The sequence below is a fragment of the Somniosus microcephalus genome, chromosome 1, assembly GCF_052327205.1.
Source record: "Somniosus microcephalus isolate GS21.2 chromosome 1, FLI_Smic_1.0, whole genome shotgun sequence".
Taxonomy (NCBI): Eukaryota; Metazoa; Chordata; class Chondrichthyes; order Squaliformes; family Somniosidae; genus Somniosus; species Somniosus microcephalus.
In genome coordinates, this window is record NC_140987.1 from 61,470,284 (window position 1) to 61,496,590 (window position 26,307).

At 42.6% G+C, this 26,307-nt stretch overlaps 1 protein-coding gene across 2 annotated transcripts in view; it reads right to left on the reverse strand.

Moving 5' to 3' along the window:
- scamp1 (secretory carrier membrane protein 1) overlaps positions 1–26,307 on the reverse strand; it is a 47,630-nt gene that overhangs the window by 14,852 nt on the left and 6,471 nt on the right. The window contains exons 2-9 of one of the 2 annotated variants that reach the window (XM_085982418.1): positions 20,314–20,450; positions 16,349–16,426; positions 8,662–8,760; positions 6,839–6,947; positions 5,833–5,961; positions 4,860–5,019; positions 1,140–1,241; positions 132–249 (exon numbers count right to left, since the gene is read on the reverse strand). In XM_085982418.1, coding sequence (XP_085838544.1) covers positions 132–249; positions 1,140–1,241; positions 4,860–5,019; positions 5,833–5,961; positions 6,839–6,947; positions 8,662–8,760; positions 16,349–16,426; positions 20,314–20,316 — 798 coding nt within the window. In that variant the 5' untranslated portion in view covers positions 20,317–20,450. The remainder of the gene's footprint in view (positions 1–131; positions 250–1,139; positions 1,242–4,859; positions 5,020–5,832; positions 5,962–6,838; positions 6,948–8,661; positions 8,761–16,348; positions 16,427–20,313; positions 20,451–26,307) is intronic. The other variant, XM_085982410.1, reaches the window with a different exon arrangement.

The window sequence follows — 26,307 nt, forward strand, 5'->3', positions numbered from 1 at the left end:
TAAATATTTTCTCATAACCCTTTTTAAAAGAGGCATAAATAAGAAAGCTGTTTTACTGATAAATTGCTTTCAAGGTTAGTGTGAAAACTAATAATGCAAAAAGTGGTTCATTACAATGGATGAGTAAATACCTTTTTGAACATAATTAGTGAGACGACAGATGAGCCAGTAAAAGCTGCTGCAACAATCATCATCAGAACTCCAACAGGAATGCTGTCATTAAGAGCTGTAAGTGCTGAAATCCAACCACTGAAATACAGAGATGACTTCAGTTCTACCATTCAAAATGCAAGCTAAGGCAACTTGGTAACAGAAATCCACAAACTCTATACATTTTCTACAGGTGTCAATACAATTCTTACAAATTAAAGATTTGAAGCATTTTTCACATTGTAGAAAACATTTTCAAATGTTCCACACAATTTTCTTCTAATACTACATGAAATATCTGCACAAATGTCCCAACACCTCAATTATATAAAAGATATCAGTAGGAAAATGTCGAGGCAAGAGGTAACTGCACTGCCTAGTGTACCAGTAAGCCACATAGACCAGGAAGGGCTCAGTTTTGATTTCTGGGCTGAGATCAGCTAAGTCAGCATAGACTGTAGGGCTGGGAACACATTAGGCCTCAGCAGCTGTGGGGGGAGAAGAAACCAATTCCTCCATCTCAACCTTTGCCCAGTGACTCCTGCTCCAAAAGTAAGTTTAAAATAGACAGATTTTTGAATATTAAGGGAATCAAGGGATATGGGGATAGTTCAGGAAAGCGGAGATGAGGTAGAAGATCAGCCATGATCTTATTGAATGGCGGAGCAGGCTCAAAGGGCCAAATGGCCGACTCCTGCTCCTATTGTTCATGTTCTTATGTAGATGCTGATTGAGAAGTAAACCCAGCCTTGGCTATAATGCTCACCCAAGGAAAGAGAGAAAAAGCAGCACACAAGATTTACCTGATAATTCTGTATACTCATTAAATTCTATTTAACCTCATTTAAAGATTCCTTTGTGAACCCAAAAACTCCCCTTAAAAATTGATTTAATTGAAACTAGAAATCAGCCAATGGAGCAATTTATTCTAATTGTAATGAGAACAGTCAGATGACTAATGACATTGGAAGCCAGGACGCAGTACTCACCAGTTTCCCCACTGTGGAATTCCTACTGATTGCAGTACATGGACAGCAAATTGACAGATAAATACGAAGAAGAATAGAAAGAAGCTGAAGGAACTGTCACTCCTGAAATATAATAATATACACATTTATCAGTTGCATTCAAAATGTTAATCATTTCCACGAACCCTGCCTCTCTGTTTCTTGAGAATGAAAGAGTGGAATAAATTGGTCAGAGCCACAGAATTGCACAAGACCATGTTCACATCTAGTCAAAATTAAAAATAAAGCTAATAAGAGTTTCTCTTTCCCCAACGAGGTAAAATTAAAAGTTGATATGTAATGTTGAACCCATGTAAAACCTTAGTAAGACCAGTTGGGAGTACTGCGCAGGTTCACTAGGATGCTTCCTATAAGAAAATACAAAGGAAGACTTGATAAACTGGGGCTGTTTTTATTAGAACAGCAGCGATTATGGGGTAATTTGATATAAGTGTTTAAAATTGTGAAGGGAAGAGACAGAGTAGATTAAAACAGACTAATTCTCGCAGCGGAGGGACCTAGAACAGGGGGACATAGACACAAGAGTAGGCCATTCAGCCCCTAGAGCCTGTTCAGTCATTGTATCAGATCATGGCTGATCTGTATCTCAATTACATTTACCCACATTAGCTCCATATCCCTCAATACCCTTATCTCAATCTTAAATGTAATTGCCCCAGCAGCCAAAGCCTTTATTTCAGGGGGGGGGGGGGGGGAGAAAGAAGAGCCTTTCAGATTTCCACTATCCTTTGAGGGGGAAAAGTGTTTTCCGATTTCATTCCTAACTGGCCTAGCTCCAATTTTAAAATCATGCCCCCTTGTTCTAGACCCCCCCCCCCGGAGGAAATAATTTCTCTATCTATCCTATTGAATCTCAATAATTTTAATGACCAATTAGATCACCCCCAACCTTCTAAATTCAAGGGAATACAAGGTAAGCAAATGCAACCCGTCCTTATAATTTAACCTTGTAAGCCTGGTATCATTCTAGTGAAACTGTGTTACACTCCTTCCAAGGCCAAAATCTCTTTCCCAAAACTGAAAACAATACTCCGTAAGTGGTCTGACCATGGCTCTGTACAACTGAAGCATCACATCTCACTTCTGAATTCCAACCACCTTGAGATAAAGCCCATAAGCCTTTTTGATTATTTTTGTACCTGTGCACTAACTTTTAGTGATCTGTGCACATGGGTACTAAAATCCATTTGCTTCTCCACAGTCCCTAGTTTCTTGCCATTCAGAAAATATTCTGATGTGTCTTTCTTGAATCCAAAATGGATGACCTCACTTCACTCCATTGAACTCCATCTGCCACAGTTTTGCCCACTCACCTAATCTGCCGACGTCCCTTTGTAATTTCCTGTTCCTATCTGCACAACTTATTGTGGTTCCCAACAGTGTATATACACATACACACACACACACTCACTCACCCAAGTCATGAAGATGTTGTGAAAAGCCGAGACCCCAGTACAGATCCCTGGGGATCCACCACTGGTCACATCCTGCCAATCAGAACATTTCCTTTATCCTTGCTCTCGTCTCCTCCCTCCCAGCCAATTTCCAATCTATCTGACAGCAGAAACTTAAAAAAAAAAAAAAATATACCCACAGGGTTGTGAGGATATGGAATACACTACCAGAATTAGGTGTAAGAATCAGAAACCATGTCAACACTTAAGAATAGATTGGATAGGTGGTTGAAGTAAAAGGGAATAAAGGGATATGTAATTCTGTCTTGTGTACAAAGAAGCCATACAGATTTGACACTTTGATGTGACTCAAGTCAGTCATTCAAAGGAATAGAAGGAAAACTAGAATCATTCTTAGCTGGTTGAACAGTGTAAACTTCAGGGATTTGTTTTCAGCACATAAACTTGTTGTTCTTACCAGGCCTACTGAATTGGAAAGGTCAACATTTCTTAAGTCATTTGAGAGCAATCATGTATTGGAACCCATGCTCTCTTCGTACACTCTTTGTATCAAGTGTATACTATTAAGTGTATACTCATTTTTTTTTTCCCCTCCCAAAATGTTCTCAAACTTAGCCACATTAACTTACAACTGCAACCTGTTTCCCCATTGCACTAACCTGTCTATATCTTCCCAAAATCTTTAGTAAAAAAAAAAGTCCTTCACACTACAGTATTTGCCAAATCTCCCATTTTTGTGACAAGAGCAAACATCAAGATTATGTTCCCTATATTCAAGTCCAAATCATCTGTATCTACACATACCAAGGACAAAAGTGCATCTACCAACCCCTGGGATGCACCACTTCCAATTCTTCCAGTCTGAGCAACATCCATTTACCTTAACTTTTCATCTGCTTATCAATTTTCTATCCATTCTGCTACATTTCCTTTACTATGCCAGTATCTTCTTATAAGCCTCTCGGGGGGGGGGGGGGGGGGGGGGACCTTCTGAAAATCCACATAAATTATATTTACATTCCCTTTATCCAGCCAGTCATTGCATCCAAGAAAAACTATTCAACAAATCCATCCTGGTTGACCACCGCCCCCACCACTGTCCCATTCTAATAAGTTAAATGGATAGTTTGTGTGTGCCAAATGATGTGCAAAATTTAATACACCAACTTTCAGATTATCTTCTGTTTTCCCACAAAGGCAACCAGGAACTTTGGCACATCATGGCTTGCCCCTATTCAAATTGATCGCAATGTACTACAGGTAGACTATCCTTTATCCGCACTTCCGAAAACCGAAAACCTCTAAAAACTGAAAGTTTTTTCGTGGAGCGTAAGTCGTGCGCACGACATGACCCGAGTGGCGCCAAACATGACAGGAGTGGTCCGGGAGCTCTGCCTTTCCCTGTGAGCAGGGCAGAGGGTCACAGAGTTCCCTCCTGGGTAGGAGATTGCAAGCCGAGCCAGGCAGTGTGAAGGAGGTACCGGGAGAGTGAACCCAACAATACAGCGGCCCGTCCGATAGTCTTTTCTTCCCCCCCCCCCCCCCCCAAAAGACCTGATTTGCGGGCCAGCTTAGTGTAGGAGTCAGCCGATATCCGGCTTTCCCACAACTGGCGGCGGCAGTCGAGCCCCAGACCCCCGCTAAGAAATGGAATTCAGATATGGAGCAGGAGGAGCCAGAAACCTCGATCTAACGGCAGAAATCAGCAGCCGTTTTGTTAGATTTCTTTTCTTCCCCTAGCATTTTTTTAAATTTTTTTTTTAATAAAAGTCAGGCTGTGGAAAGAGTCTCTGTAGCTTAGCAACAGCTTCAGAGATGCTTCCAAGGCAGGGCCCGAGTGTTTACAAACTGTTGTAAGCAACAGTGTTTGTTGTCAGAAAACCTTCTGAAATCCGAAAAATTCCAAAAACCGAAACACAGCTGGTCCCAAGGTTTTCGGATAAAGGATAGTCTACCTGTATATATAAACCAAGTATTGATAAATAGCTTGAAGGTCATCCATCTCAAACAATATCTTGCGAATGGTATTCTGGTGAAAATAATCTGATTAGTAAAATTTCAGCAACACTTATTGCAATGAAGTTACAATTTCCAGATTTTTTTTTTTTTTTTTAATAAATAAAACGACTTGTGGAGGCGCAGTTCTTGCAAGCTAAAAACAGAACCTATTTTTAGGCTGCGTAAATTGTTGAGGTTACATGGATTACAGTTATGCCACCTTCTAAACATTATAAATATAGTGAGTCAAAAGGGTCAGTTTACTAACCTGAAGGCCTTGTAGAGTGGTCTGTACCAACAAACAAACGAACAGGGGGTAAAAAGCAAGAACCAGAGAATGGCCAGGCCAAAGTCCACCCCTCGGTAGCTATCGACACAGAACCAGGCAAGGCAACCAAAAATATTTACCAGGAGTGTTACTGCGTGGACTGTGGAGGGGAAACAAAAAATTAAGTCTAAAAATTGAACTGTTTTAAAGCATTACATTTAGGAGGTGCTAGAACATAACTTAACAGTTGAAACTAACTCGTCACAAATCAGCTCCATTAGTCATAGATTTCCTTTGAAACAACATAAAATATAGCAAATTGCACCCATTTATGACATGTCGCCAACAAAAAGAAAATCTTTTGCACCAATGCATAAGTTGCAACTTACACCAAACTGTCGTAACTTCACATCAGGTACCACAAGACCAATTGGAAGGTCAGCAGTTCCTAACAAATAGTATAGTCTACTTAGTTTGTCCATTCAATTCAATTATCTCAATGGTCTCAAATTGATGAGCACTCAACTAGATGGTATGTTTGAAGTTAACCCAACTCGAATTTCATGGAAATTTATACAAACACAATAAGGGGGGGGGGGGGTAAACAAACATTTAAGCTTTATGCAGAGTTTCTAAACTAAAAACATTTTTAAAGGACATTTTCTTTCTCACCTGGTTAGTTTAAATGCTAATAAATTGATACCATTTCTTTATTCAAGCATTGTAACTTGTGGACTTTGGAAAACTTGTTTTTACTGTTGATTCTGAAAATGCTTAAAATTAAATAGATGTGAATACCCATCAGGTAGTAACCCCAACTACTGTAATTAGTGGCAAACATTCTCAATGAATCAAACATTTATAATTCAACACACGACAAAATAATGCCTGCAAAAATTTAAATATTGTACATTCTACCATCCAATACTATAAACATTAAAAGCCAATAAAGTAGCCTGTAAAATTTACATACACATCCATAAGTAGTAGAGCATCTTGACTGTTTTTTGAAATTCAACAGGGATATCTACAGAGAGGTCCTGATAGAAACATGGTCCCACAGGGCATCGTTCAGGAAGCGGAGGCCAATTGTTCTTCCGAGCTGAAAAGAAAACAATTACTTACTGTGTACAGATCAATTGGTAACAGACAAGAAAACTATTTCCATCCTGTCCAGAGACAAAATTTAACATGGAGAAAAAAAAACACATTATTGCTGACTATAATGAAGTAAAGGCCACAGAAAGCAAAATTAATCTAATGTCAGTGTAAGTAGAATGACATGGTGGCAGTTTTAGATCCCTCTATACAAGGATTTTGCTTTCTGTGGCCTTTACTTCATTATAGTCAGCAATAATGTGGTCCCGTCCCCTGTTCCCCACCCCACCCCACTTCCATGTTAAATTTTGTCTCTGGATAAGATGGAAATAGAGTTTTCTTGTCTGAAAATAAACTATGATTTACAAAAGCAGCTAATATCCTACAAGTTGCTTTCTACTTCTGTAAGCAGTACCTCGACCACCTATACTTTAACGCATTCAGATTAACTTGAAACATGGGTGCATTCAGATGCCGTACAGGAATAATTGCAATTTTTGTGCACACTACATAGATTGAGAATTAGACAATATTGAACAACTAAAACTGATCTTAACTGTAATTATATTAAATTGTGTTCAGCTTCCTTTGGTAGGCATCCAAACTCATTTTAGAAGCAGAGAAAAATATAAAACTTTAACACAAATATAGATGAAACACATGGCTAGTGCGAATGGTGGTTTGATAAACTGACAATCTGAAAAGAAATCCTACAGGGTGATTGGCAAAGATGGATGCTAAAGGTTTAACAACATTTACCTGAACTATTTGTCAACTACATTGGAGTAGTGAATTATGAGCTATAAATGTCACATCCTACTAATATAGGAAATCTATGTCTAAATGCAAGGATTTTCTTTATAGGGAATGTGACTACATACGATCATAGCTGAGATTTTTCATCTCACGTTCCCGCCGATCGAGTTCTGCTGCCTTTTGCTCTAGTTCTTCCTGACGTCTCAGCAGCTCAGCCTGGGCTGCAGCAGTTTCCTAAAACACGGAAAACTCAAGCTCACTTTTCTATTTTAGGGAAGTGAAAGCTACAACTCAAAATGATTCAACAGCTTGATAGATACTTTAAGTCTGTGCTCTAATGTTGTTACTGGGGTTTTGTAAAAGTATAATGCAAATCTGATTTGTGTGTGAATGGTGGAGGGATAAAACGGAAGCGCAGTTTCAGTGTAAAGTACCTAGCCTATTACAAGTCCAGCAACGTTATTTCCAAACTGCTTTACCTTTCAAGAGTAACCATGCTCCAAGGACTTCTCCGGAGAACTGAGCCAACTCGTTTCAGCGGAAGTGGATATCCATGATAAGAAGCAGAGCAACCCCATGAAGCACACCCAACTGTGATGCATCAACGCTTACTGTGTAGTTGCAGACTGTAATGGACGCAGGCTCTATCGTACGCAATGTTAAAATTTCTACATTACTGCAATTTGAAAAGTAGCTGGGCCATGGGAGTGGGATTTTAAAAATGTAAGCAGTGACTGTTGCTCCTGTTACTCTGTCCTTTTGCTCAACAGTCTATAAGCAGAGTGAATATACAATTATGTCCAGAGGCATTTAGTCAAATGCAGATAAACTTTCCCCAGTTTGTGACATTAGATGGCTTACTATTGCATATTGTTTTATTGGCCAGGGAGGGGGGTTTAAAAAAAGTGACTTGTTCAGACGTGCAACAAAGAGTTGCTTTTTACTTTCCATCCATCTAGAGCGATAGAAAGAATTCATAATAAATGGAGTTACCCGCCCACACCCCTGGAAAAGACATTTGCCTACTGTAACAGACCAGCTTTTGATCTGAAAGTGTCCAAAACTGCACAGATCACATATAATTATCTTGCCATCATATTTTTAAACTCACTACAGGAAACGACGGGACCGGGATGGTGCCGGTTGATTAAAAATTCCGTATGACGGAGATGGTTATCTACCGAGGCTATTCTTAACAAACAAAAATTAAAAAATTCAAGAAATGTGCAGTATACAGTAATTGGGTACTCACCTACAGAATGTGGTGTTAAATGGATGGTGGAAGATGCTTGAATAAGTACAGTGCTTGGACCAACTTTTGGGAATTCCATAATGCAAGATGGGGGAGCTAATTCATGATAAAGACGGAGAGATGCACAGAAAAAATGGCAGATCAGAAGAGACTACCGGCAGCACGGGAGAGTCAGACTCCTGTTATTGAGGTGTTCGGACTTCTGACAGCACCAAGAAGCCGAGTAGTGGCAGTTTGGAGAACTACCTCCACTGACTAACTCGGCTACCGCGGGAGACTCGGACACATTTCCGGTTATTGAGGTGTTGTTTTCAGAGTATGAATTTTGCCGGTTAATAGAGAATTCCGGATATTGAGGTGCCGTTTAAACGAGAGTTTCCTGTATTTAGCACCACATCAGAGGAGACAGAACTTTCCCAACACCCAGGTAAAAGGATCCCCACCCCACACCAAAAAAACTAAAAATTCTGAAACACTTTAAAATTGAAGTGATTGCAAGTGGTTGGTGAAGGTTAAGTACAGCTCGGATTCGGCTGATCTGAAAAGTCATGTTGTCAAGCAGTTACTGCGTTTGGATCTTGCTGCACATAAATAATTGCACATTAGAAAGATTTTTCCTTGGACATAGCATTTAAAATACCAACTCTCCACAAATTCCTACGAGAAATTAAAAATACAAATGCATTTTAAACTTGCCTGTGTACGGGGTGCATATGTGGGTGGCTCCTCTGTGGGTTTCATAATAGCTGGCTGTGTACTGGGTATAGGAGGATTTTCGACATTTCCTTGAGGTGCCTGAGGAATACAGTAATAAAGTAGTGGAACACACATCGATACAATCAGCAGCAACACCATGCCACTGCACCTTAACGGAACCGGCATTTAAAAAAAAAAATTCGCTTATGGGATCTGGGCATCGCTGACAAGGCCAGCATTTAGTGCCCATCCCTAATTGGTCAATAAAAAAAACTTGCAACTCTTTAGGACTGGCAAAAAGGCCAGTCGAGGGTGTGTTTGAAAGGGCTCTTCCACAATATTGGAGGGGGGGGCGTGGGGTGGAAAAAGAGACATGAGGGAGAAACAAACAGGGTGTGGTAACATTGACAGAGAGGATGCACAACAGAATCAAGGCTGTGACCATTCCTTTACCCCTCACCCCCAATATCTGCAATGTTTGAGACTCTGTTCCCAGCATTGAGCTGGGTACCATCCATCACAGAAATCACAGAAACCTCACAGTGTAGATAAGAGGCCATTTCGGCCCATCGAGCCTGCACCGACACATATCCCACCCCCGATCCCCGTAACCCCTACACCAACACAGATCCCACCCTATCCCCGTAACCCCACGTATTTAATCCCCCTAACACTAAGGGTCAATTTATCATAGCCAATCAACCTAACCTGCACATCTTTGGACTGTGGGAGGAAACCGGAGCACCCGGAGAAAACCCACGCAAACACGGGGAGAATGTGCAAACTCCACACAGACAGTCACCCGAGGCCGGATTCAAACCCGGGTCCCTGGAGCTGTGAGGCAACAGTGCTAACCACTATGCTACCGTGCTGCCACATCAGTTTATGTGTTTCGTGCACTTTTAATGTATTTGCCAAATTTGCCCTTATTTAAAAGGCTGGAAACTATAGACCAGTTAGCCTAACATCTGTGGTTGGTAAAATGTTGGAGTCCATTATTAAGGAAGCAGTAACAGGACATTTGGATAAGCATAATTTAAATCGGACAGAGTCAGCATGGTTTTATGAAGGGGAAGTCATGTTTGACAAGTTTGCTCGAATTCTTTGAGGACGCAACAAACAGGGTGGATAAAGGGGAACCAGTAGGTGTGGTGTATTTGGACTTCCAAAAGGCATTTGACAAGGTGCCACACAAAAGATTACTGCACAAGATAAAAAATCACAGGATTGGGGGCAATATACTGGCATGGTTGGAAGATTGTTTTCTGTTAGATAGCCAGAGTGTTGGGAAAAATGGTTCATTCTCGGGTTGGCAATCAGTAACTAGTGGTGTTCCGCAGGGGTCGGTGCTGGGACCCCAACTCTTTACAATCTATATTAACGATTTGGAGGAGGGGACCAAAAGCAACATATCCAAGTTTGCTGACGATACAAAGATGGGAGGGAAAGCAGTGAGCGAGGAGGACATAAAATACCTGCAAAAGGACATAGACAGGCTAAGTGAGTGGGCAGAAATTTGGCAGATGGAATATAATGTTGGAAAGTGTGAGGTTATGCACTTTGGCAGAAAAAAAATCAAGGAGCAAGTTATTATCTAAATGGAAAGAAACTGCAAAGTGCTACAGTACAAAGTGATCTGGGGGTCCTGGTGCATGAAACACAGAAGGTTAGTATGCAGGTGCAGCAGGTGATCAGGAAGGCCAATGGAATCTTGGCTTTTATTGCAAGGGGGATGGAGTATAAAAGCAGGGAAGTCTTGCTTCAGTTATACAGGGTACTGGTGAGGCCACACCTGGAATACTGCGTACAGTTTTGGTTTCCATATTTAAGAAAAGATATACTTGCTCTCGAGGCAGTTCAGAGAAGGTTCACTCGGTTGATTCCGGAGATGAGGGGGTTGACTTATGAGGAAAGGTTGAGTAGGTTGGGCCTCTACTCATTGGAGTTCAGAAGAATGAGAGGCGATCTTATCGAAACATGTAAGATTGTGAGGGGGCTTGATCGGGTGGATGCAGGGAGGATGTTTCCACTGATGGGCGAGACTAGAACTAGGGGACATAATCTTAGAATAAGGGGCTGCCCTTTCAAAACTGAGATGAGGAGAAACTTCTTCACTCAGAGGGTAGTAAATCTATGGAATTTGCTACCTCAGAGCTGTGGAAGCTGCGACATTAAATAAATTTAAAACGGAGAGAGACAGTTTCCTAGCTGATAAGGGAATTAAGGGTTATGGGGAGCGGGGAGGGAAGTGGACGTGAGTCTAGGTTCGGATCAGCCATGATCCTACTGAATGGCGGAGCAGGCCCGAGGGGCCGTATGGCCTACTCCTGCTCCTACTTCTTATGTTATGTTATGTTCTTATGTTCAAATGTATGGCAGAAAATTCCATGAAAACACAATAAACAGTCAATTCAACTAACAGCCAGTTCCCAGCTCAGAGCAGGGAATCAGGCACAGTGTCAGTAGTTATGGGGAGGGGAGGGAGGAAGAGTATCAGCTTTTATTTAAACCTTGGATTTCTTCTGACCTTTTCAAAGCAATGGTCAGAGTAAGGAACAGAAGGAAACTTATCGTACAGTTGCAAGCCAGCTACAAGTGTCACAGCATTCAGCAAGGTGGCCATTTTTCCTGGCACACAGGAGGTGACCAATACATCACTTGATTTGGTTCTATAACCACCTGATGGATCTATGTCAACTCTAAATCCAAGAGAGGTTGTCCAGGATGCTTACTGCTCTAAATGAATACTGGATTCAGCTGGATTAATGAATCAGGCAGCTCTTTGCCGCAATAAACAGCTTTTGCTTAGATTTAGCTAGTATTGGAAGCCAGTAACTACAATATAGAATCCAGCCAGGCAGCACCTGTTTACACTGTCTGACTCCAATTTGTGCTCTGTTCCCCTCCATTAAAATAGAAGTGTTTTATGTGCACACATGGGAGCATCCATACAGGGAATTTAATTAAGCTTTGGGCAAGTTCACACAGTGCCCAGAAGTCCAGTTTTGAAAACAAAACTCAATGCTTCACTCTGGAGTCAGGTTGCGACCTGACTGGACTTGAAGATACAAGTTTGGAGCTTTTAAACTACTCTTTGAATATCGTACAAAAGCAAAATACTGCAGATGCTGGAAATCTGAAATAAAAACAGAAAATGCTGAAAATCCTCAGCAGGTCAGGCAGCAGAAGGAAACAGAGTTAACGTTTCAGGTCGATGACCTGACGAAAGGTCATCCACCCAAAATGTTAACTCGATTTCTCTCTCCACAGATGCTGCCTGACCTGTTGAGTATTTCCAGCATTTTCTGTTTTTACTCTGAATATCATATGTTAATTGCAAACAGGAGAAATCATCAGGACCAAATTATTAATAATGTAAAAGTTGCATGATTGGATTTCTGCTTATGATGGCAAGTGAAATGCATTTATTAGTACCTGGAGTCTATGATGAGCTTTTAGAGGGTCCTTTAGGTAAACAGATTGGTGTCTGGAGCTGGGTATAACTTGTGTTGCAAGCAGTTATAAAACTTCTGTGTTTTATATTTTTGACATGCTACTTATGTTGTATGCATAATAAATGGTTTCTGGAATTATAATATAGTTCGGTTGGTTGCTCCTGTCTTGAGTTAGGACAGGTCAAAGGGTGGGCCTGATGAGGGTTGAAAAAGGAAATCTTGTGGAAAGAGGGCATGGCCAAGGTACTAAATGAGTAGTTTGCATCTGCCTTCACTAAAGATGCTGCCAATGTCAAAATAAAGAAGGATGTAGTAGAGAACATGGATATGATAAAAATAGATAAAGAGGTACATAAAAGGTTAGCAGCACTCAAAAGTAGAAGTCATCCAGTCCGGATGGGATGCACCCTCGGTTGCTGAGGGAAGCAAGGGTGGAAATTGCAGAGACTCTGTGGCCACAATCTTCCAATCCTCTTTAGATATGAGAGTAGTGTCAGAGGACTAAAGGATTGCAAATGTTACATCCCTGTTCAAAAAATGGGAGGGGGATAATCCTGGCAAGTACAGCCTAACATCGGTGGTGGGGAAAATGAGACACAAAATTAATTGTCACTTGGAAAAATATAGATTAATAAATGGCAGCCAGCACAGATTTGTTAATGGCAAATAGTGTCTGACTAACTTGATTGAGTTCTTTGATGAAGTAACAGAAATGGTTGATGAAGGTAGTGTGGTTGTTGCGTATATGGACTTTCAAAGGGCTTTTGATAGTCAGTTATAATGGCATAGGAGGCCATTCAGCCCATCGAGTCCGTGCCGGCTCTCTGTAGAGCAATCCAGTCAGTCCCATTTCCCCGCTCTATCCCTGTTGCCAAGCAATTTTATTTCCCTCAAGTGCCTATCCAGTCTCCCCTTGAAAACATTGAGTGTCTCTGCTTCCACCACTTACGCCAGCAGCGAGTTCCAGGTCCTCACCACTCACTGTGTAAAACAGTTTTTTCCTCACATCCCCCCTGTATCTCTTGCCCAAAACGTTAAGTCCCCTAGTCCTTGTACCATCAACTAGTGGGAACAGCTTTTCCCCATCTAGCCTATCCAAACCAGTTATAATCTTGTAAATCTCTTTCAAATCATCCCTCAACCTCCTTTGCTCTAATGAAAACAAATCCAGCTTCTCCAACATGTCCTTGTAGCTAAGATCCCTCATCCCCAGAACCATTCTGGTAAATCTCCTCTGCACCCTCTCAAGGGCCTTCACATCCTTCCTAAAACAAGTGTTGTGACCGGAACTGGACGCAATACTCCAGTTGTAGCTGAACTAGCACTTTATAAAGGTTCAGCAAAACTGCTCTACTTTTGTACTTAATACCTCTATTTATGAAGCCCAAGATCCCATATGCTTTGCTAACCACTCTCTCAATATGTCCTGCCACCTTCAGGGACCTATGCACATTAACTCCCAGGTCCCTCTGTCCCTGCACTCTCATTAAAACTGTGCCATTAAGTGTATATTGCCTCTCCCTGTTCTGTCTGCCAAAATGCATCACCTCACACTTCTCTGTATTAAATTCCATCTGCCACTTGTCTGCCCATTCTGCTAGCCTTTCTATGTCCTGTTGCAGTCAATTGATATCATAACGGTTTGCCACACCCCCAAGTTTGGTGTCATCGGCAAATTTAGAAATTCTACTCTGTATTCCAATATCCAGGTCATTTATGAATATCAAAAAAAGCAGTGGCCCCAGCACTGACCCTTGGGGAACACCACTGTCTACCACCCTCCAGTCTGAAAAAGAGCTATTTACCACAACTCGCTGTTCTGTCCTTAATCCAATTCCTTATCCAAGCTGCCACTGACCCACCTATTCCACGAGCCTCAATTTTGTTATCCAGCCTTCTATGTGGTGCTTTGCCAAATGCCTTCGGAAAATCCATGTAGACAACATCCTTCATCAATCCTCTGTTACTTCATCAAAAAATTCAAATAGATTAGTCAAACACGATTTGCCTTTTACAAATCCGTGTTGGCTCTCCTTATAACATTATAATACCACACTGATATACCTATCAATTCGTCCAATAAAAAGCGACGAGTTAGGAACGTAACTAAAGGTTTTTATTGACTAAATAACAGAGCCCACCCTCGTGGGTGGTCGGGTCCAACAAGGAGGAATACCAGCCAGTCGACTACCTTTATACCTGGGCAGGTAGGTGGAGCCATGGGTGGAGTCGGAGGTGGTCAGCCCAGGTATAACAGCGCGACAAGAGGCGACCTCGTATAGTGATACAACAGTGAGAACAGTGAGAACAATACAACAGTGATAACTATAGTGTAACGATAGTGAACGATAAAAGTGGTTTACCACACACACAATAGACACGCTAGCAAAATTGAAGCCCATGGGATTAAAGGGGCAGTAGCAACGTGGATACAAAATTGGCCAAGAGACAGATAGCAAAGAGTAATGGTGAACGGTTGTTCTTCAGACTGGCGGGAAGTTTATAATGGTGTCGTCGTCCCCACCGGGTCGATATTCAGACACTGCTCTTTGATATATATTAATTGAGTATACAGGGCATAATTTTAAAGTTTGCAGATGACATGACACTCGGAAATGTAGTAAACAGTGAAGAGACTCGAGTCTCTTCGCCGGGAGCAAGCGGAAGCCAAGCGCAGGCAGCACACGTCAACCCGGGCACCCCACCCACCCGCCCCCTTCAACCACCGTCTGCCCCACCTGTGGCGGAGACTGTCGGTCCCGCATTGGACTAATCAGTCACCTGCGAACTCATTTTTAATGTGGAAGCAAGTCATCCTCGGTTCCGAGGAACTGCCTAAGAAGAAGAAACAGACTTCAGGAGGACATAAGCAAAGAAGTGTGAAGTGATGCCTTTTGGTAGGAAGAATGAGGAGAGACAATATAAACTAAATGGTACAATTGTAAAGGGGGTGCAGGAACAGCGAACCCGGGGGTGGGGGCATGTACACAAATCTTTGAAGATGGTAGGATAAGTTGAGAAGGCAGTTAAAAAAGCACATGGAATCCTTAGATTTATAAAGAGGCATAGAGTACAAAAGCAGGGAAGTTATGCTAAGCCTTTATAAATCACTAGTTAGGCCCCAGCTGGAGTACTGCGTCCAATTCTGGCCACCACACTTTAGGATGGCGTTAGAGCGTCCAGAGATTTACTAGAATGGTACCAGGGATGCGGGACTTCAGTTACTTGGAAAGACGAGAGAAGCTATGGTTGTTCTCCTTACAGCTGGTTATGGGGAGATTCAATAAATGTGTTCAAAATCATGAATGGTTTTAATGGAATAAGGAGAAAATGGTAACCAGTGGGCACAGATTGAAGGTAATTGGCAGAAGAACCAGAGGTGAAGTGAGTAAACATTTTTATGAAGGAGCGAGCGGTTAGGATTTGGAATGCACTGCCTGAAAGGATGGTGGAAGCATGTTCAATAACTACAAAACAGAAATGGGTAATTACTTGTGAGGAAAAAAATTTGCAGGGCCACGAGGAAAGGGCAGGGGAATGGGACTAATTGGATAGCTCTTTTGAAGAGCCGGCACAGGCACGATGGGCAGAATGGCCTCCTCCTGAGATATATGATTCTATTGTGTTAGAACAAAATGAAGTCATCAAAATGGATCAAATATGAAGCTCCAACTAGTCTAATAAGGATCCAACTACTGAATTTGGACCAGAAAAAATACATTCAAAATTTGAGCAAATTTTGAAGACATTTTCCTTCTCATTCCAGCCCCAATTCCAATATGCCCAGACTAAACTTTTGCGGGGGGGGGGGGGGGGGGGGGGTAAAAAAGGCCACTTAAATAACTAACCACGTGAGGTCCATTTTGGGAGGAAGTTAGCAGTCATTTTCTTCTTTAAAAACCTGATGAAACTAGTAAGTTTCATCAGCAGCTGTCTTCAAATGGTCAAACCTACAAATTTGGCTATATGTCAAAACATATCTGTGCCAGCATCACAGGCCTTTGCCAATGCCATTTTTGAACCAGTGACAACATGGTATGCATGACTAGCCCCTGGATTCTCTCATTCTTCTGTGTTGGTTACACCTCTGCAACATCATTTTTCTTCATTTTAATTCCTCTGTCGGATAGTGGAATAACGTGAGGCAATTACATTTAGCATCAAGTAGATGCATTGATACATGTTCTTGTCTTTGCACAACAGTATAAAAGAGTGAATTGAAATGCTCATACCGTTCGCCCATCTGTGAAAGGATTGTATTCCTCTAATGCTGGTGGAGGATTTCTTGTCACCTGCGTAACTGATGGATCCTAGGATGGAAAGCAGCAAGAATCAACAACTGCAGTATCTTTACATTATGATGAAAATGTAACTGCAAATCACAATCAATAGTTCAGGCAAAAGCATATATGATACCTTCCCCTGAAGCCTCCTCTAATCTCATTGTATAAGCTGCGATGTAAACCTTGTTATATAATTGCTTATCCCCTGAAGATGAATGCGGGGATTGTTTACATTGTCACAATGGAGGTCAGTTTTGCCATGTGTGCTCACAAGTAAAAGAAAAGTTGAATTTTACAAGAAAGCATACTTCTGCTAGACCCGGTGTCTCAATTTAAAGCCCAGAAATAACTTTGTATTTCAAAATGTTCACATTTTTGTTACTGTTTTGAAGGAGGGGAAGGAGGGAAGAAAGAATGAAAAAAAAGGGGAGGGGGGGGGGGGGGGGGGGGAGGAAAAGAGATCTTAATTTTGACATTGCTACATTGTCTCAAATATATTCAGTGATTTCCCCCCACCCCTTTCCTGGTCACTGCAAGACTGTTCAATTCCTATTCCACATTTAGTGTTCCCACTGTAAAACATTTAGACCCAAAAATCAATGCAAATATTACAAAGTTAGTATCTTGCCCCTCGAGTGATGCTGGGAATGTACCCTGAATTAAACAGAGTAGATAAATGTAATGACGCATGTATTCATGTTAAAATCCCTCGTGTCAATGGTTTTCTTTATGATCTTTTCTTTATGAAATTAATTGGGGGGAAAATGCACTCTCTGAATTGTGCATTTGCAACTGACATTACAAATCAGGGTGAAAAAAATGGACAATTGTGCCCGAATAGCATTTTTGATCCAAAACACGGGTTTACTACAATTAGAAATCGTGAGTTTAAATATAAATGAATACTTCATAAAAAACCAATTCATTTAAGTAAACATCCAGTTCAAAAATTGTTAGGCTCCCAAGTTCTATAAAGTTATCAGTAACTTTTCTGATAAGTTTATAGATTTTAGATAACCATTAAAAAAAACCCTGACTGGCAACATGGCAAGAACAAAGTCTGGCAACACATGTGGTTCAGTGGGTAGCACTCTTGCCTCGGAGTCAGAAGGTTGGCGGTTCAAGACCCACTCCAGAAACTTGAGTACATAAGCTGACACTCCAGTGCAAGGCTGAGGAAGTGCTGCACTGTCAGATGCGCCTTCTTGAACAAGGTGTCTGCCCGTTCAGCTAGACAGAAAAAGATACCATGGCACCATTTGATGAGCGGTGAAGTTCTCACCAGTCCTAGCCAATATTTATTCCTCAACCAACATCACTAAAATTGATTATCTGGTCATTAGCACATTGCTGTTCGAGAGCGCTTGTTGTGCACAAATTGGCTATAATTCACTTAATACCTTTCCCAAGTGGTCATTATTCATGTATGAAATTTGATAGCAAGTGTCAGCAGGGGCATGATAGATAACAACATTGGAAATTGAAATAAGAGTGAGAATGAAAAGGGTTAATCGGGATAGCAGCAGGGATTCTGCTACCCATTTGAACAGTAAAATAATTTGCTTGTATACTTTGTTTTTACACAAGTTACTGGGGATATTGTAGCTGTATGAAATTTTAACTTTTCATTTGTGAAGCATGACAATATGGGCTTCCAGACACAACGGTCTGAAATAGCTAAGCACGGTCTAGTTACTGTTCTGCAAGGGGTGGTGGGGGGATGTTGGAGTAGATTGCCCTTATCCATTTCCCACATATGGGCTATCTGTGGAAACAGACAGGAGCCAGGACCAGTGTACAAATGTCCTTATGGTAGAACAAGAATGGTCTCTACACTTGGGAATCAACAGACTCCCAAGGTTGAATAGCAATCAATGATGGAAAGACTGTGCTGGGCATTAGGCACCTGATTTTTGTACTGATGCCAATTGTAAGGACACTAGTGTTAATTCAGCAGAAGAACACCATCTGTTCAGACAAACATAATAAAAGATTATGTAAAGTCTGGGAAACAAAAAAGTTGCGGCCAGAGCTATTACACAGCAGCGATAAAGTACTTTTGTTCTGTTCTTCTCTCCCACATGGCAGCGGTCTTTCATTCTGCCAGCGCAATTCACACTTCATCTAGAGCCATCCATTGTTTCTTAACCTGTCCCATTACATCCCCTTTTGCCTTGAATATCTCTTAATATCTCTTAACCTCTCCTGCCTGCCAGCCTAGTACAGGCCTTTCCTTTTGTTCTTTCATCCCCTCCTCCATTTCCCAGCCACTACACTTGCTTAAAAATCTGTTCCATTTCCTGCTTTTTTCCAGTTCCGACGAAAGGTCATCGACCTGAAACGTTAACCATTTCTCTCTCCACAGAAATAACAGAAAATGCTGGAAAAACTCAGCAGGCCAGGCAACATCCGTGGAGAGAAATTAGAGTTGACGTTTCGGGTCGAAACTCTTTCAAAACTGGAAAGGAAATAAAATAGATCAAAGGCAGGGCTGCGATAGAACAAAAGCAGTAAAAGAGACATTAAGAGGTATTCAAAACCAGACGAGATGGTAATAGGACAAGTGGAGACAAAAGACAGCTGAGATTAGGTGTGAAGTGTACTGGCAGGATGAGACAGAGCTGCCAGGTGGGAGAGAGAAAAAGGGGGGGGGGGGGGGGGGGAAAGGGAAGACCCAAAACAAAGGGGTGGAAAAAAATAAAAGTAAAAATGTAATGGGGGCCGAGGTTATGATCTGAAATTGTTGAACTCGATATTGAGTCCGGAAGGCTGCAAAGTGCCTAATTGGAAGATGAGGTGCTGTTCCTCAAGTTTACGTTGAGCTTCCGTGGAACAATGCAAAAGGCCAAGGACAGTGAGGTCCGAGTGGGAATGGAGCGGTGAATTAAAATGACAGGTGACCAGAAGCTCGGGGTCACCCTTACGGACTGAACGGAGGTGTTCCACAAAGCGGTCACCCAATCTGCGTTTGGTCTCCCCAATGTAGAGGAGACCGCATCGTGAGCAGCGAATACAGTATACTAGATTGCAAGAAGTACAAGTAAATCGCTGTTTCACCTGGAAGGGGTGTTTGGGGCCCTGGACAGTGGGAAGGGGGGAGGTATAGGGGCAGGTGTTACATCTCCTGCGCTTGCATGGGAAGGTGCCAGGCGAAGGGGAAGGGCTGTTGGGGGTGATAGAGGAGTGGACTAGGGTGTCTCGGAGGGAGCGGCCCCTACGGAATGCTGAAAGGGGAGGGGAAGATGCATTTGGTGGTGGGATCACTTTGGAGGTAGCAGAAGTGGCGGAGGATGATCCGTTGAATGTGGAGTCTGGTGGGGTGAAAGGCGAGGACAAGGGGAACCCTATCGTGGTTCCGGGAGGGAGGGGCAGGGGCGAGGGCAGAAGTGGAGATAGAACGGACACGGTCGAGGGCCGTGTCAACCTCTTCACAGATGCTGCCTGACCTGCTGAGTATTTCCAACATTGTTTTTATTTCAGATTTCTAGCATCTACAGTATTTTCTTTTTGTATTAGTGATAAAGTATATATGGGGGTGGGGGGGGAAGAGAGAGAGAGAAAGAGAAGAGATTTGTACCCAGGCAGATGATTATATTTTAGTCTCTGTACAATGGTAAACATTTTATAATTATACGTTAAACACTGAGTTCCTTAGCTTTAACGGAAAGATGCATTTAGATTAGGGTCCCCTGCGGTTGGAGTGATTACTTCCTTTATTAGAGGCCATGTACCCAATTATATTTTAGTTTAGTAACCATTCCTTGAAAAAAATGTTTTCGCTGCAAGACCATGTGTTCAGAGTCAACAGATTTTAAGCATATACAGCTTTTTTTTTTTAAAGCAATCACTAAATATTTTAGATGGAAAAACCCTATCTTGGGGATTCTTCAATATACTTTGCAAGTAGGACTTACCATAAACGTACGAGAGAAAGCTAACCTGTTTGCAGTTTCAATGTCTGACACACTCTACACAAAACAACTTTACTACAGGACTGGCAGGAGATATCTGGATGGTTGCTAGCAAGTTAACTCTACGCAGCACAGCTTCTCTGAAATAGATAAAATATTTAGAAGGTAAATCGCAGGCAGGTTCGGTTTTGGAAATATCGGGAGTAATTCAATAAATGTATTTAAAGACTTTTGCTTTTCAAGCAGAATCTCCAGTTCAAGACTATGCTAGAATTTGGTCTTAGATCTGGACTAAAGTGAAGTGAAAAGGTGTCACTGCATTTCCAAATGTTAACTAGGATATTGGACACACAACCACAGCTTTCAAAAGAAGCACTAATCACTACTTTGATAATTACCATTCAATTTGCTATGCAATGAACGCCTGACCCTGAAAACTTCTGTAATTCACAAGAATAGTGTATAGGCACAGCTGTTTCTGCCCAATATAAAACAGAGCTCTTAAAACGCTATAACCGGCAACTTCAAAATTGACGTTAATGCAAATGGATAGCGCTTTTTGCCAATAGAAGTGAGTCAGTTTTAAGTGGTGGGGTCTGGACAGAGAAGACAGCATCAGCCTTGACACACAATTGAATGGTTTACTGCTTCATTGTCAGGGTTCACAGAAAAATGGCCAGTTGGGCACACTAGTGGAGGGAATCAGGTACCCATGGGTGAGTTACCGCTTTCAAACAAAAAAAGGGGGGGGGGCGGGTGGGGGAGGAGGAGGAGGAGGAGGAGAGAAAGAAGGCCACGAGGAGGAAAATGAACCAAAATAAAGTCTTCATTTTTTTTTTTTTTATAAATAAAGCTACTCAAGTAGACCAATGCAACCTTAATGCCAATACAAAACTTCCTTAGTTACACACAAACGTTACAGGACTTCCATAAGCAGGAAATTGTCAGAAATGAGTAGAAGTGTGCTCAAAGTCCAAAATAATTCACACAGAAGGAACTGAATAGAGGATTACTTAGAAGAGTGTAAATAATTGGGTGATACACTGTGCATTTCTAATCCATTAAATTTTAAGCAAATAAGAAAACCATAAGATGAGCCATGATGTATTCGTTTTCACAGTGAAGCGGATAGGATGTACAGGCAAAGAATCACAACAGGAGATTACACAATACTTGAGGCATGTTCGCTTCTTGAACCAGAACTGCTTCCATGGGCAAAAATGGAATGGGAGGAAAAAAAAAACAGAAACTCAGCGCCAACATTTAGCTGTTCTTGCCAATTTCATTTTTTGCATTTTCCTTCAGGGCCGTCACAATTTCTCTACAGGACTTCCACTGGTTTTAAGATTTTTAAAAGTTCTAATGTTATAAAAAAACACCCAATCACTTGTGAATTTACTGAAATTATCCAGTCATTATATACAATTGATAAAAGAACTTATTGAAACAAAAAAAATATTCCAAAAATGACAAGTTTCTTTCAATGGCGCAACCGAGAAATTGCACACAAAATGCACCCGACACTGTGCCCGTCTGGTCACGGTGAAACTGCCCAGGTTTCTGCGCAAACTAATTAACAAAAGCTTGAAAGTGAAATCTTTCATGAATCAGCGCAATCAACTAGTGTAATCAATATAGAACTCTCGCCTCCGAGTCAGAAGGTTGTAGGCTCAAGTCCTACTCCAGAGACTGGAGCACAGAAATCTAGCCTGACACTCCAGGGCATTGCTGAAGGAGTGCTGCACTGTTGGAGGTGCCGTCTTTCAGATGAGACGTTAAACCGAGGTCCCGTCTGCTCTCTCAGTGGACATAAAAAATCCCATGACACTATTTGAAGAGCAAGGGAGTTAGCCCAGTGTCTTGGCCAATACTTACCCCTCAATCAACATCACTGGGAAAAACACACATTATCTGGTCATTATCACACTGCTGTTTGAGAGAGCTTCCTGTGCGCAAACTGTCTGCCACGTTTCCTACATTACAACATTGACTGCACTTTTAAAAAGTACCTCATTGGCTGTAAAGTGCTTTGGGATGTATGGTGGTTGCGAAACACGCTATAAAAATGCAAGTGTTTCTTTTTGGTAATTGATTCATGACTGGAACAGGGTCAATGAGGCCTCCAGATGGGGTAGTATAAAAAGTGCAGAAAAACAAATTTTCACCTTCAGAGTGAGACTACAGACCACAAGGTAAGCAGCACTTGCAAACTTTAGAGTAATTAATTTAAATTGCTCTGAACAGAGTACTTTGTAACTTTTCCCTTTCTGCAGATGACAGATATAGAAAGAAAAAACCCTTCAATTTTGCAGAAGAGGATCTTCAGGCCCTCCTCGATGAGGATAAGGCATGGCAGGCCAGACTGGTTGCCTCCATCAGGGGTGCAGACATCGGCGGAGTGCCTCATGCGTAGTCCCCAGAATGGTGGGCCAGTGCCGCAAGAACTTCAATGACCTGACAAGGTCAGGGAAGGCAAGAAATATATTTAATACTTTCTGCCATGCCAAATGTGTCAGACTCCGGTGAAGCAATCGGAGTAGTGACCTATTGGACAGGCCAAAACTTTTCCTTGCGTCTTTGCAGGGCAAGAATGCCCAGGAGAGGCGAGGAATGGTGGGGGGTCTCCCAAATCTCCAAATGTTGCTGCCTGAAGCCTCCCCCGCCATGAGCAGAAGTCAATGGACCTATTGGGGAGCCACACAATTGTGGCCAAGGTGGGTGAACAGAGTCTAAACTTTGGTCATTAATCAACGCTTCCGTACAAGACAGTGGCACAGGAATGCCACCCTATGCCCTCCCCCACCCACAATAGGATTCAGGCATTGGAGTCCAGTAGTACTGTGGCTCTGGGAGATTTGGAGAATGTATCTGCCTTTCCAGGAAGAACAGCCAGAAGGTGGCCATGAGCAGTGGGTCAGCGGAGCCTAGCTTGTCGGCTGCAGGCATGAAGAGGCGCCTACTGATGGAGCATCATTAGGGGAGCATCATTAGGGGTATGAGGACCCTGGGATCCAGCAACGATAATATGGATAACCTTGCCGGCCTGGTGTCAGAATCTACCACAGTAATCTGCAGCAGCACACAGGCGGCGGTACAACTGCTGGAACTCATGCAGCAATTGACTACTGCCAGATATCTAGCAGGTGTCCATGAAGTAGGAGCCAGGGCCTCCTGGAGGCTCAGGCTTCTGCTCGTCAGGCCTTGGGAAACAGACTGGAGCGCATGATGACTCGCGGCTTCTAGTGCCTCGGGATTTGGCAGATGCTATTGTCCCACACATCGGGGCATAGGCTGAGGTTGGAGATTCATTCTGCACTGGTGGGTCAGTTGGCATGGTCCAAGTGGCTGATGGTTCCACCTCCATGGGTGGTAGCATCACCCTGGACTCCAGTCTTACAGCAGCAGGGACGTTGCCAAATGCACATGGCTGGTAGCCACACCACTCGGGTTGGCTGGTCGACAGCGCAGGAGGCAGTTGGTAGAAGAGCTCGTCTGGGCATAAGGGCCAAGCGACGTGTCTCAAGATAGCAGGGGGAATTTCATTCCCACCTCAACCACCGCCACTTTCTGTCCCCCGTCGTCCAATTGGGATGGGGAGGAATAAAAAGCTGACAGGCTGCAGAATGCGTCAAAGTAATAAGTTCAAAAAATTGTAAAATTAACATGTAAATATTTAATTTTTTAAAAACTTTTTGCATAATTTTGGAATGTCAACAGCTTTCCACTCTTGGCCATGTTTAAACATTAAAGTTGAATAAAGAATTTGCAAAACATTTACATAGTTTGGTCTTACAAATTGAAAGAAATATTGACGTATTTTTAGAACTGCAAAAACAAGTTTAAATCTCTCCTGCCTTCCACCCCCTCTTGTTCTTTCCTCCTCCTGTCCCTGCACTTGTTTAAAATCTGTTACATCTGTGACATTTTCCAGTTCTGATGAAAGGTCATCAACGTGAAACGTCAACTCCATTTCTCTCTCCACAGATGCTGCCTGACCTGCTGTGTATTTCCAGCATTTTCTGTTTTTATTTCAGATTTCTAGCATCAGCAGTATTTTGCTTTTGTATTAGTGTTTAATTCACTGCCACTCTTCCAGGAATGCTCACCTTGAAGTAGTTCTGCTCCTCGTCAGGATTTCCAGTTGTCTCTCTTACCTTGTTCATCTTCATTGCCAAGACTGTCAAAGACCTCATCTCCTCTGGAGATCTTCCCTCCACAGCCTCCAACCATGTACAGCCCGCTTCTACCTCTTTCCCAGTCTCCAACCTCAGTCCATAAGAACATAAGAAATAGGAGCAGGTACAGGCCATTAGAGCCCGATCCGCCATTCAATAAGATCATGGCTGATCTTCTACCTGATCTTCCACTTTCCTACACTATCCCCATAACCCTTCATTCCCTTAATATTCAAAAATCTATCGATCTTCATTTTGAATATACTCAACGACTGAACCTCCACAGCCCTCTGGGGTAGAGAATTCCAAAAATTCACCACCCTCGGAGTGAAGAAATGTCTCCTCATCTCAGTCCTAAATGGCCGACCCCTTATTCGGAGACTGTGACCCCTGGCTCTAGACTCCCCAGCCAGGGGAAACATCCACCCTGCATTTACCCTGTCGAGCCCTGTAAGAATTTTGTATGTTTCAATTAGATCACCTCTCATTCTTCTAAACTCTAGAGAATATAGGCCTAGTCTACTCAAATCTCTCCTCATAGGACAATCCCCCCATCCCAGGAATCAGTCTGGTGAACCTTCGTTGCACTCCCTCTATGGCAAGTATATCCTTCCTTAGGTAAGGACACCAAAACTGTACACAATACTCCAGGTGTGCTCTCACCAGGGCTCTATATAATTTCAGTAAGACGTCTTTACTCTTATATGCGACGCCTGTCTGCAGATAAGATCCCAGAGGGATAATCTTGCAACATCCTGCACGTTAATGCTCAGCACACAGATGCATGCCATGATGCGTTTATCATGTGGAATTCCATAATAGTGCGTATGCTCGGTGAAGGCGAGATGGTTGGCTTATTGGTGACGCAGCATACCTCCACCCCCTGCTGCCATGGTTTATGACGCTGTTTTGGGTGGCACAGACCTAAGCGGAGGATGATTAGAATGAGGCACGTGTCCACCAGGCAACTAGAGAGTGCTGCTCGAGTGCTGAAGAGCCACTTCATGTGTGGGTCATACTGCAGTACTCTCCAGAGTGGCTAGCATTCTGGTAGTTTGCTGCACCGTGTCTCTACCTCGACATCCTGGGAGAAGAGCCGACTAAAGGTGGAAGATGCAGTGCCATGGGAACCCCGAGCAGAGGGATGCCGAACCTGCGAAGGAGGCAAGCACCCAAAATGGGCAGGCCTGTTCAGTACAGCTTGTAAGCAGGCTTTCACGCAATGACCACCCCTCCCCCCCCGCCCCACCCCCAGGGCTGCGAGCAGAAGACTGATCAGTTCAAATGTAGAAGATTTATTACAAATTAAAATTTCCAACTGTTGCCGATAAATGGAATAGAAATTATGTCAAGGGCGGTCACCAATTCAGCTCTTTTGTCCATGTTTGGACCAAGGCTGTAATGAGGTCTGGAGCCGAGTGGTCCTGGCGGAACCCAAACTGAGCATCGGTGAGCTGGTTATTGATGAGCAAGTGCCGCTTGATAACACTGTCGATGACACCTTCCATCACTTTGCTGGAGGCGAGAATTGGATTTGTCCTGTTTTTTGTGGTCAGGTCATACCTGGGCAATTTTCTTTTTGTGTAGATGCCAGTGTTGTAGCTGTACTCGAATAGCTTGGCTAGAGGCATGATTAGTTCTGGAGCACAGGTCTTCAGCACTACCGCCAGGAATTTGTCTGGGCCCATAGCCTTCGCTGCATTCAATGCACTCAGACGCTTCTTGACAAAGTGGAGTGAATCGAATTGGCTTCTATGATGGTGGGGGACCTCAACAGGAGGCCTTGCCAGATGTTGTCCCTCACTTCCACTTGGCTGATGTG